This window comes from Abramis brama (genome assembly GCF_963993115.1).
Source record: "Abramis brama genome assembly, chromosome: 9".
Taxonomy (NCBI): domain Eukaryota; kingdom Metazoa; phylum Chordata; class Actinopteri; order Cypriniformes; family Leuciscidae; genus Abramis; species Abramis brama.
Window position 1 is genome coordinate 14384041 of NC_139971.1, and position 13381 is coordinate 14397421.

At 38.0% G+C, this 13381-nt stretch overlaps 1 protein-coding gene across 10 annotated transcripts in view; it reads left to right on the forward strand.

Annotated features, from left to right (window-relative positions):
- Window positions 1-13381, forward strand: part of dusp22a (dual specificity phosphatase 22a) — a 164058-nt gene that overhangs the window by 3367 nt on the left and 147310 nt on the right. The window contains exon 2 of one of the 10 annotated variants that reach the window (XM_084123520.1): window positions 6082-9030. The exons of the other annotated variants lie outside the window; for them this stretch is intronic. Coding sequence (XP_083979646.1) covers window positions 6672-7595 — 924 coding nt within the window. The 5' untranslated portion in view covers window positions 6082-6671 and the 3' untranslated portion in view covers window positions 7596-9030. Of the gene's footprint in view, window positions 1-6081; window positions 9031-13381 lie in introns of those variants that run through there. 10 annotated transcript variants of the gene reach the window in all.

Consider the following 13381-nt stretch of genomic DNA (forward strand, 5'->3'; position numbering starts at 1 on the left):
CGAATTTTGTCATATTATCTGTATGACTAAATAACAGCAGTGGAACAAATCCAAGAGTTGGCGCTCGCGCATCGCGCTCTCACACAACATAAGTTCTGGCGTTGCTTCATATCGCAGACTGCTCATTATCAAAATGAAACACAATCAACCAAACATATAAAAAGTTATTCTGCCTAATTTAATTGGTCTGTTGTACAATATAAAGGGCAAGCTGTGCCGCACACAGTCCTACTTGTTATTCCAAACATTTACCTTGCTGTGAAGACGCTGATTTAGCCTGGACTTGACTGAAGTATGACGCCTTCTTTATATTAATAGTTAGCATCCACATGTTACATTGCAAATATGAAAACTTTTGACTGAATGAGAGATGCGTGACCGTTTCGATTTAAATAAATTTGTTTAGGCTTGGCGTTTAAAATAGGCTAAATGTTGTTTGTAATAAAGGGCACAGTATAGGCTATTTTTATAGTCTATAGCCTATATTATTTTATTATACGGCTACTTATTTTTCATTCTTGTTGTTTTCTGCATTCATTTGTCATACAGGGAAAGTAAAATAGGCAACACATAGCCTACATGTTAACAGTGTTTATCATGTAAATGTTGTATTTTATTTACAGGTCTTTTACACTATTGCTGAATAGGCTAATATAAAAAATTATTTTTTTTTTTTTATGACGCGTTTCTCTCTCAACATGATCCGGTGTGACTTGCACTCATGTGCATGCGACTTATATTCTGGCAAATACGGTCAGTTAAAATTTTTTGCTGTAGCCTATTATTACAAAATGCATAGAGTGGAGACCATTTGGGCAAAAAAAAAAAAAAAAAATTTTTTTTGGAAGTTTAGTTGCCAGAGAAAATAACACACCGTTTTGTTTAACATCAATTGATACTCAATATTAATTAAATAAATAAATATAATGTCAGAGAATGCACAAAGCGCATCCTTTTGAGATGTAAATTATAATACATTTTAACACACAAAGCCTACATCATAAAACTCAGAAGATTTTGTATTTTAATATATTATATTATAATACAAATAAAAAGGCGTCATACTTCAGTCGAGTCCCAAAATACACGTAGGCATATAGGCTAAATCAGCGTCTTCACAGCAAGGTAAATGTTTGGAATAACAAGTAGGACTGTGTGCGGCACAGCTTGCCCTTTATATTGTACAACAGACCAATTAAATTAGGCAGAATAACTTTTTATATGTTTGGTTGACTGTGTTTCATTTTGATAATGAGCAGTCTGCGATATGAAGCAACACCAGAACTGATACTATGTTGTGTGAGAGCGCGATGCGCGAGCGCCATCTCTTGGATTTGTTCCACTGCTGTTATTTATAGTCATACAGATAATATGACATCATTCGAAACAGTAAAATGTATATTTTTATTTGTGTACATTCAAAATGACTACAAAATATCATGTCATTGAAAAATAAATAAAACAACATGATGAGCTGCTTTAGCGCGTCTCAGTCTCTTTAGATCTTTCTGGCGCACACCAAAAATGAACCAAAATACAGAGAATAGCCTTCTTGGCGCGCCTACTTTTGAAAGTCAACATTTAGATTGTTTAACGTTATAACGTTGCATTATATATGCCTGAGTCACTTTGGAATAAATCACAGCGTGTTTCATGATAAAACGTGACTTAGCCTATATACAGTCCGGAAAATAGGCTATAGGTTATAGCAAATTCAGACCAACTGCTGGTCTACACAGAGAAAAAGCCCTTTCTAAGCTCTTCTGTTGTACCGAGCCATTCGTTAGTCTAGATGTTTGATGAGAAAATTAAATGTAGCCTATAGTTGCAATACACGCGGTAAGCTCCGTGCAACTGCTGCAGCGGTCTATTATTACTAGAATATTAGAAATCTAATACTCAAGCTGTTTTCTCATTTTTCTACTCTTAATATTAAATAAAAAACGACTGAACGAAAGATACACGGATTCTCTTGAACCACCATCGCGTTTGCGCAGAAAACCACTGCAGTGCAAATGCTCTGTTCGACTTATCTGAGATCCTTTACTCTTCCCTGTGGATGACCTGTGACCTACTTTCTGTAAGATCTGAATTTTTGAACTTGAATTTTGGAACTTGAATTTTTGAACTTGAATTTTAGAAAACTGAATTTGAAGTTCCGAATTTCTTCATCTTGAAAACTTGAATCTGTATTTTTTTAACTGAATATTTGCAGTATACGAATTCAGAACAAAAAAACTAGCTGTTTGAAAATACATGTCTATAAACTTCAGCCATAAAAACATTTCAATTTGTTAAATTTCAAATGTTCAATATTCGTTTAAAAAAAATCAAATTCAGAACTATTTAAACTACCACCTAAAATTCAATTTTGTTAGATTACACTTGCAAATAATTCAAATTTACACAATTCAAATTCAAATCGTTTTGTCATATTATGAGCTCCATACAGGAACTGCAGGAAAAGCAATAGATTGCCGAGCATACTCTCCATCTGCTGTTAGTCAACCTCACCAGTAGGTGGTGCAAAAGCGCGTGTTGTTGACGAAGACCAGCAACAGTTAGAGCAAGCCATTCATTCATAAAATGAAAATGATTATGTGTCAGTATATATGCGGAAAAGATGATAAAGACACAAAAGCTGTGTTTATGTTTCATTCAATAACTTCATTGTTACTTTCCCTGTGTAGCCTACATGTTATCAGCTTTCTCTACCATGAACAGGATTATTTATCGGTTTCCCTCAATACCTCATACTCAAGAATTCCCCTTCCGTCGGGACAAAACGCTTAACGTAGCTTATGGACTAATACAGTGATATAAAAGTCCAAACTCGCACCTTATTGGGGATGTAGGCTGTAGGCTACTATATAGGCTAGATGGACTAAGAATATGAACTATATATATATATATATATATATATATATATATATATATATATATATATATGTATATGTATAGTATAGTAGACTATATGCCTACGTGTATTAGCTTAAACTGGGAAGAGTCATAGCACTTGCATATTGTTGTCCTCCTATTGTTAGTTTAACTGTAAATCGCTTTGGATAAAAGCGTCTGCTAAATAAATGACTAAATAGCCTAATGTAAAATTGGCTTGACATTGGACATTCGCACATTTAGGGACCGTCTCAAAAGTTGCATACAACATTGACATACACGTTTCTAACTTCAATAGCAAACTTTAATTTATTTGAATAAATAGGTCATTCCTGGTATGCGGTGACTTTCCTGTCCCAATGATTTATTTACTCATATTTTCTCTAAAATGAGTCACATATTTATAATAAATTGCTTAAATTGTAGATTTAAATATTCTTTACCATTTAAACAGAGATAATAGACATTAAAAATACTATTTTGTATTTTACACAATTTTAATTGATGTATGCATTCAATTTTATCATGTCCTCAGTGCACAGTAATCAACTTCTGCAAGAAATATAAACCATGAAATGGCAAAAACCTCAAAATATTTTTAAATTATGTTATTGACTAGGCTAAACTGCCTCTAATCATACATATAAATCATGTGAAAATTTAAGTCTTTTTCTTTAAATTTTCTTCAATTACTGCGTCCCTGAAGTCATCTTCCACCCTGTTAGTATGTACTTTTCTGCCTTCCAAATCTGACTGCAATTTCATTGAGACCATTTTCAAGAAGTGACATCATTTATTTTTCCCGCTGGAATTCAACTGTACAAACTGAGGAAAGCTTCAACTCTCACTCCTAACTTTATTTTTAGTTTTTGAAATGTTATCCTGCTTGTCCCACCCTTAAAGTTCCACCCTGTTAGGCTATGTTACCGTGAATGTTTGTCCTATCAAAAAAAATTAAAAACAAATCTGATATAGTTATAAACGTTCTGTTCATCTGTAGAAGGTTACCTAGCTAAATGTTAATCACTCAAAGAGCTATGACTAACTTAGCTCAGAATTTTCCACCCTGTTAGATTCCACCCTGTTAGGTCTATAAACCTAACAGGGTGGAATGTGAAACTAACAGGGTGGAAATTCTAATAGAATTTTGTATATGTTTGTTAATCTAGTTAATTCAAATTAATTATAGTATCTTTATTTTTAATCAGACATAAATAAATAAAAATGTAATTTATTATGTCTGTCTTCTCTAATTTGTAAATATTTCTCTAGCCATCTGAAGAGAGAATTGTTTTGCCACCATGATTGATTGTGATAAGGAACCACATAGTTATTTTTTGTGTCCCTCCCCCAAAGGAAATTTGGATTTTAATTTTATTTTATTGTTTTGAAACAGTATTATATAGGTGCAGTTCCAAACATTACTGATGGCAAACCATGCAGGACAATGACAAAAAGCTCATCCACTGAACCTTTTAACACTGGTGTTCCACCCTGTTATATTCCGTTCCACCCTGTTATGCTGCTTTCCACCCTGTTAGACAAGTCATTTTAAATAATAATTTGACAGCATTGTTAAATGTTTGGTGTACTTCTGTCTTATTTTGTGAGGCGAGGAGCACGAACAGCATAATATATGTTTTTGAGTCAAATTTTTTTATTATTATTTACCATACTATTTGCAAAAATGGGCACAAAAAGTACCTGTTTTTAATAAACAAGACATATACTATTCATCAAAAATTGTTTTGCTTGTTTCAAGAAGAAAAAAAAATTATAAGATGGCATAAGGGACATACTACCCAAGAAAAGTTCATTATTGTTTAACATTTACATTATTAACATGTTGTGATAACTATGTATATGTCCCTAACAGGGTGGAATATTTCCATGGACAGTGTCTGAACAATCTACCCATAATTATTATTTTCCCTGAGCTTGACCAATATGTATTCCTTATAGTTAAACATGCCACTATTTTGGTAGAATGCTAAAAACATGAAAATCATGTACTTTTTTTTCCAACACTTATGAAGCCAAAATGTCACCGCATACCAGGAATGACCCAAATGTCAAAAATCCAAAGGGTGCGCATTTTGCCTGACACCTACATGAACACTTTACAGTTGTTTTTATGACTGTAAGTCGTTCTATTCAAATGCTATTGAAGTTAGAAACGTGTATACCAAAGTCGTGTACACTTTAGAGACGGTCCCTAAATGTGCGAATGTCCAACGTCAAACCATCTTTATGCCAGTCTATCACTGGGAAACGTTTAGCATTAAACTTTGCGCGTTATTCTGAGTCCATCTGCTTGCCTGCGAGTTTGGTCTTTTACATCACTGTAGTCCATTAAGCCACGTTAAGCGTTGTATATGTCCAGCAGGGGAATCCTGAAGTATTGAGGGAAACCCTAATAGCCTGCATGCAGCACATCGCCACAATATAAAGTTAAGGCAACTATAAACAACCAAGAGAAATATATGTCAACCTCAAAAATGTAACATTGGATCTGTATATCCGCATCGGGGAATAACATTATAATCTTGTTCACGGTAGAGAAAGATGCATGTAGGCTACACAGGAAAAGTAACCATGAAGACACTAAATTTAACATAAAACCGCCGTCATAATAATCACAAATACACTTGCATTGGTGTTAAATGAGTTTTATGAATGAATGGCTTGCTCTAACTGTTGCTGGTCTTTGTCAACAACATGCGCTTTTGCACCTCCTGCTGGGGAGATCGACTAACAGCAGATGGAGAGTATGCTCGGTAATCTATTGCTTTTCCTGCAGTTCCGTTGAATTTACTGTCGAATTTGAACCACTGAATTTGTGGAAGCGAATTTGCAAAGCGAAATAAAACGGACCGAAAATTGCCTGTTGAATATTATAGATTGTATTTTTAAACAGTTTGAATATTTTGGAAGTGAAATATGAAAGGTGAATATGGATTATTGAATTTTTAATAATGGAAATGTGTTTGAAATGTTTTTAATTGAAATATTCACAGCTTAAATATACAACCATGTTGAATTTCAGCCCATAAAAATGCAAGCCCTAAAAATACAATGCATTAAAATGCAAGCATGGTTAATGCAATGCCTATTTTTTTTCAAGTAGTGCAATTCAACAGGCTTTTTGTTTCAAAAACATTTGACATTATTTTACTTCCATAGAGCACGCCTACACGAGGAAGATGGGCACTCGGAGTGCGCCACGTGCCTGGGACCCGCCCACTCTGAAGCTGCACTCTCTGCCGCAGGCTGCTCTCACTGCGAGAGCCTGCCCATCTCAGCGCTGTGGACACGGCTAGCTCTCTTTCGAGACGGCGACACCGCTCCTCCTGCACTTCCCTTTCCGGCACTACTTCAGCCGCAGAAGAAGAGGCACGGCAGCCAACGGCAGCCTGAGCACATGGAATTAAGCGAGCCCACGGCGGCCACGTCCCCGCGTGCCTCACTTTCTCCATCGCAGTCTTCTTCGCCGGTCCTGTTCACTCAGGCAGACCAACGCCCCTCTCTTCATGCGGCAGGTCTCGTCTCCTTCGGCAGATCGGACGAAGAACGCAACGACAGCCTCTCCATTGCTGTGTCTGAGGAAGAGTGGTTGGGCTCGGTTGACCCCGCCCTCTCTCAGTCTGGTGCTAGCGCTGCTGCTACCGGACTAATTTGGACGCTGAAATGCTGCGTATCCTCGCTGTGGCCATTTCAGACCTCGGTCTCGAATAGGCCTCTCCTGAGGAGCCACCTAGAAGTCGGCTGGATGGATGGTCTCTGCCAGGTTAAGAGAAGCTGCCTCCACTCGAAGAAGCAGTCGCCGCCCATCTATGCCCGCCCATGCTGTTGCTGTTGGCTGGAGATCCAGAGCGGTTCACCCTTCAAAGCCTTGCCGAAACACTTCAGCCCTCGCTGGATGTACCTTCTCTGCTTCTGGTCAGGCTGCATCGGCTTTACACACCATGGCGGTGTTGCAGGTGTTTCAGGCCAAGCTTCTCCAGGCAATGGACGAGTCTGGCCCGAACCCTCAGGCGTTCCGTGACCTGCGCAGCGCCACAGACCTAGCGCACAGCGCTACAAAGGCCACTGCCCAAGCGATCGGCAGAGGTATGGCTAACCTCGTCGTGCTCGAGCACCATCTGTGGCTGAACCTTACGTACATCAATGAAGCGGATAAAACGGCTTTCCTCGATTCGCCTATTTACAGCACCGGTCTCTTTGTCCCAGCTGTGAAGGGGTTTTCCGAGAGATTCACCAAGGCACAGAAATCTTCACAAGCTATGAAGCACTTCCTGGCTAAGCGCTCCAGCTCTGCCTCAAGATGCCACAAGAGCACGCTGCCTCCTCAGCCAGCGAAACCAGCACCTCGGGTCTCTCAGCCCACCCTGTGGCTGATACCCATTATCGCTCAAGATCAGCTAAGCGCTACCCGCTGCCTCACCTCCAAGACCCGTTGTGTTGGACCCCGAGCCGCCGAAGCCCTCCTAGCCACAGGAGGAAAGAGAGGGGGTCCGAGTCTCGCTCTAGCCGGACCGCCCTCGAAAAGAGCTCATTTAAATTGCGCAGCTCCCTGTTCAGTTCAGGCGGCTGGAGATTTTTACATTGTAGTCAATGGGCCCGTTGCACTGCACGCGCCTATACAAACAAACACTGTTTTAACAGCGACCCAAATAACAGCGGGTTGGGTTGGGTGAACCACCACCACCACCACCACCTGGCACGGCGCCAGGATTTCAGGTTTGGATGGGCCAGACCAATAGTGGGTGGGCCTTAAATTAAAAACGTTAAATTAAAAACGTTATCCAATCACTGTTTAACCTAATAAAAAATATTGACTAATAAAGCCTACTGTTATATTATCTGTGCGTATACATAATATAGATTTTAATAGCTTGATGCTCTTTAAAATTTTTGTTGAATTGTTAAAAGTTTCGGTGCATAGGACGACCTATATCCACGATCGCTCTCTATGGTTCTGACCAAAGAAGAGCGCTTTGGAATCTCCATTACGCATCATACCTGGGCTGCGTTTCCGATAACGTTGTCTCTTAGCGCACTTCGAAGACTCTTAAGGTAGGTATAACTTAACTGAAGGTATACTACCACTAAAGGTATACCATTGCTAGGCGTCTTCAGGGCTATCATCCACTCGCGAGGCAAAGGCGCTGAAAGGCAGAGGCGCTAGCGCCCTCCTAGCAACGGCGCTGTTTTTGGTAAAACATGATTTTGACGACTTCATTAAGTTTTGTTTTGTAGAAAACTCTTTTTAAAAGATTTTCGTTTTGTATAAATTGTATCTTAATTTTGATCAATGTTTTATCAACAAATTGCCCGTATTTATTAAATAAGAAGCAAATATATAGCAGGCAATGTAATAAGGCGCCAAGCAGCACACCTTGCATTGCACGCGAACTGGAGGGCGCCGAAACTCAGCTTGTGCCTCACAGATTTGAGAAATATAGGCTATCTATTACAGAAAGCTTGAAATGTCTACTTTTAAACGAAAATATTCAAACCAAAATAAATTAGAGCTACTCTCTGATTATCCATATGAAATGTGCATTTCTCTCTGCAGCGACACAGAAAACACCAGTTTATTACTAAACAAATAAATGTCTCCTTGCTAATTTAGACACATTCATAATCATTACTTTAACCGGTTCTTTGTGGCAAGCTTTTTGCGTGCGGTCATAACGCTTATTATCCTGTACCAGCCTATTTAAGTAATTAAATTAATATAAAGGGGCGATTTGTCCACAAATGGCTTAAATGAACTACTAGTCGACTAGAAAAAAAAAAATTAGTTGGAGGCAGCCCTCCACATATTTTCGATCCAGCAGGCCATTCTGGGTTGAGCGAGCGACCCTGCGGAATGACTGAGCGGAGCGGAATATTCAGAAATGTGCTCTCCACTCTCGAGCTCTGATCGAACCCGAACCACTGTCTGCTGAACTTGCGCAGAAACATCAAAATAGACATAGCCAGCTTTTTTAAAACTAAACATTTAGACTATTTTAGTACAAATTATGAGCTTATTGACGATTTTTTATAATTCTTGACAAAATTAGATTAAGTTTTTTTTTTTTTTTTTTTTTTTTAGTTTTGGGTGCGCCGAAAACTAACGCCGTGCCTGGCCCCCACGGAAGAAAATTTTGAAAAATAACCCCTGAAATGATGACTTCTGGTGAATATTGTGGAAACTAATTGATACATTTATATAAATATATTTTATACATTATAGCATATTATAATACAACTTATTAGGCCTATATATTTATAGAATAGCAAAGTAGGCCTAATCAGTATACAAGACTGAACCACATAGATGTGAAATATAAAGGCTATCATTTTTACATTTCCCGCTGTTGTCACTTGTCGTCATCGTTGCTACGATACGTGACTCACAATGACTGAAACGACCAATTAAAAGGGGATTCTCTGATGATGTTCCAAGATGTTAACGCTACGCTGATCATAGACAAACGGGGAGAAATTAGTATCTGTTACCGCACCGTAGGTTTTTTTTTTTTTCTTAGCATACAAATGTCTTCGTTCATAGTCTGTCTGACATAGGCTATATTAGAAGCTATAATTTGTCTGTCATGGATTTGCACTGAATGTATTCTCAAAAATACGGAACAAAGTGCGTTCCGTATCAGTTCAATACGGAACAAGACTTTTATGTGTCAAATACGGAACGATTCCGTATTATACGGAACGGTTGGCAACCCTAGGGGCTCCGGTCACGAAGCAGAGGCTTAGAGGCACTAGATGGATAGTGGACGCCATCTCTCTAGCATATGAGGCCGTGGGTCAGGTTTGCCCCATAGGCACTAGAGCCCATTCTACGAGAGGTATGGCCTCTTCGTGAGCTTGGTCTAGTGGTGTACCAATTCAAGACATGTGCGGTGGCCAGGTGGTCCTCGCCGTCCACATTTGCGAGATTTTATAATATGGAGGTTCCTTGCCTGCAGGCTCGAGTCCTCTCAGTATGATAATTAGACCTGACGATGTCTGGTCTTATCAGTCTACCTATTACTGTCCATAAGCACAATTGTCCTGGGACTTATGTTTGGAGCGAGCCTGGCTCTTATGCTCCAGCCCCTTATTCATGAAACCCGACTCACGTCTGGTTACTGTCACTATGTTGGGGTTTGTTGTGGCTTGTTTCTGTGAGCCTCGGGGTCTCCCTAGGCTCCAGTTGTATGCAGCCAGTTGCTAATTGTGCGGCGTTTTACATTGCATCCCCACTGTGTATTAGCTACACAATACAAAGTGACCGTTCTCGAAAGGGAACATACTCGGTTACTAATGTAACCTCGGTTTCCGGCAAAGATCTCAGACGGCCCCAGATTATTGTTGTTCAACATTCATTACTCGTTAAAACCAGGCACGTAGACATCAAAGGGGGCTTGAGCACCTGCCCTTTTTATTCCTGGAGAGAAAGTGCCCTTTTTTCTGGGGTGCTTTTTTTATTATTTTTGAAAAATAACATATATTTCTGTTTGCGCACAGCTTCCCTGTCAAACAAATATATTTATTGAAGAATAGTATATCTAAATATCAGGTCAGGAGTTCTGAAGCACACCCTCTCCCGATTGTTAAACCCGATTGTATTGCTTCCGGCCTTCCGCTAAAGAAAATAGTACGCTCCGTCTCTACGGTTAGAATCCTGTGAGTCCATAGCAACGCTCTGTTGTTCATGGCAACGGTCTGTTATACTCTTATACTCCGCACAGCGGTCTGTTATCAAGAAATAACAGACCGCATTCTACATTGGAATTCAACCAAGCCATGTAATAAAATAAGTTAATAAAATAAGCATATATCACCACCAGGTGATATGCTTTAGTTATTTTGTTTATCCTATTTACCTGCATTGCCCTGTCAATTAGATGCAAATGTGCACATTTTAACTATTTGACGCCTAATTTGCATACAGAACGTCCCCAGTAATGACTTACATCAAGAGTCTTTCCCCCTGAAATTTAGAAATCTAAATGGGTGAATTTAGAAGAAATCTACAGATGCAAACAGATGGAGGATACACTCTAAAGAACGTAGTAAATCTGAGTAACTGCATCTGGTACATTAATAAATAAAACTGAGTAGAAATAAGTTAACATTAAACTTTAAAAATAACATTTATAAATTAACTTTTTATTTATGACTAATTTAACTTTTTTTTATTTCCTCTAAACCTTTATAAAATAGTATTCCATACAACCACAAATACATACGTGACATTGGCTTTTATTGAATTTTTACTCAATTATTTTGGTAAGTTTAATTTTAAAGTGTTATGTATTCTGATAACACCAAAATAATTAAAACAATGTAGTGCCTTGTGCAAAAATAAACAAATTATTAGTAAAACACGCCCCTCTGCTTGAGGCAGTTATTTAGGTTATTCTAAATATGAAGAGTTCAGATGAAAAAGCCTCTAAGTGCCATCTGAAATTTCCTTCTATAATGATCATTTTTATCAAGCTTGTATGTTTATGTTCACTTATTTCACATTGCTGGCAATGAAAATTACCTATTAATTGTCATTTAAGTTAAATTACTGAACTTAAATATACGAGCTTGAAAAAAAAAAAAAGCTCATTTTAGAAGAAAATTTCAGATGGCACTTAGAGGCTTTTGCATCTGAACTTTTCAAATATACTTGAAACTAGTAGCATAGAAAATGTTTTCAAAACATGCACATTGTGGAATGGTTTCCTTTGCTGCTCTATAAACCTAGTGAATACTAAGGCGACCATGGTTTCTGTGTGAACTGATTATTTTGTAGACATCTTTTGAAAATGAAACAATTGCATGAGTTTGAGGAAGATAAAATTAATTAACTTTTTAAATTAATTTTTTAAAAAGGAAGTCAGAGTTGCGTTAATATATATACTTTTTTGTTTAAAAAAAGAAGAAAAAAAACGTAATTATGAGAAGTGCCCTTTATTTCACTTGAGCCCCTGCCCCTCAAAACGTCTGTGCACGTCCCTGGTTAAAACATTACACTCTTACTTGATCTGGACAAACTGAGCATCATTAGAAAGATGTAAGACTCCAGCTTCGATATTTGACCACTGTTTATGATAAAACTGCATGGTTTGCAGTGACATTAATTTCTTAATTTATGCCAGGAGTGCAAAATAATGAATCTGTAACGTTCGTTATTTTGAATAGAAATCATCACTCATAAAGCAGTCATTCACGTCTCTGGTTTATTTGTGTTCACATACATGCAATATACAGCATCCGCCAGGGCTCTTAGTCCAATGGTGCGCATATTTGGAGAAATAATGATTTATTATCACGTTTCTAAAATATTTCGTGTCACAGAATTTTCCACTGAATTATGTGATCTGAAGAGCTCAAACAGCGAACACAGTGAGATCTGTCTCTCCTCTTCCTGATTTGTATCAGTTATGATCTCAGCACTCTCATTCGCTGTACAGCTGTCAATCATCTCACGTGATTCATAATCCTGCCCTTCTGCATGACGCTGTCCTGTTTAATTCCTCATTCTGAGCCCAGAGTAAAAGCTAAAGACACATCTCTCCATCTGAAATAAGAAGTTAATAAATGCACGATTTCGAGTATGGTTTGTGTGTGATTTTCGTGCGATTTGGGGTATTTTTATATGAATAAATAATGTTTACAGTATGCATGTTAGGCAAAGTGTAGCCTTTAGCTTATAGTCCAGTCATTTTATGAAAAAAGGTTGAACAAATTGCAACAGAAGCAAACTCAACTGATTTTGTATCATCAATATGTCCTGAGTAAGAAGAAGACATAGACCCAAATATCGCCTATTCATTCTTTTTCTTACATGAATAGGGTAAACATGTTAACCTTTAGATATCACCATGAAAATTACTGAGTTGATTACTTACATCAAGACAAACAAAAATTGTATTACAAGTTTCTTTAAATTGTTTGTTAACATGGACAAACAGTGCATAATCTAATTATGTATGTGCTAATTTGCATAAATACCACAACAGATCTAAACATTGGGTCTAGCCAGGTGAAAATGTCTTGTTGAATCTTGTTGACACACAACAGTAAAATACTTAATGTTAAGGTCTGAATGGAACCCATTTAGGCTACCCATGAACATTAATATAGAGGCAGGAAGAAGTACTTTAAACCAGCCTTTATTAATTATTATTGCAGAGATGGGGTTTGGGGCTGGGTCCGTGGGACTGTTTCTGGAGATTCACTTTTTATTTTACTTACCCTTTTGTCTTCTGCATTCTCCTTACCATTGTCTCCTGTTCTTCCCTCAGACTCGTCCCCCAGAAACAGTCCCACGGACCCAGCCCCAAACCCAATCTCTTAAAAATGAATAAAGGCTGGTTTCTAAAGTACTTCTTCCTGCCTCTATGTATTCATGCTCATGGGTAGCCTAAATGGGTTCCATTCAGACCTTAACATTAAGTATTTTACTGTTATATGTCAACAAGACATTTTCACCTGG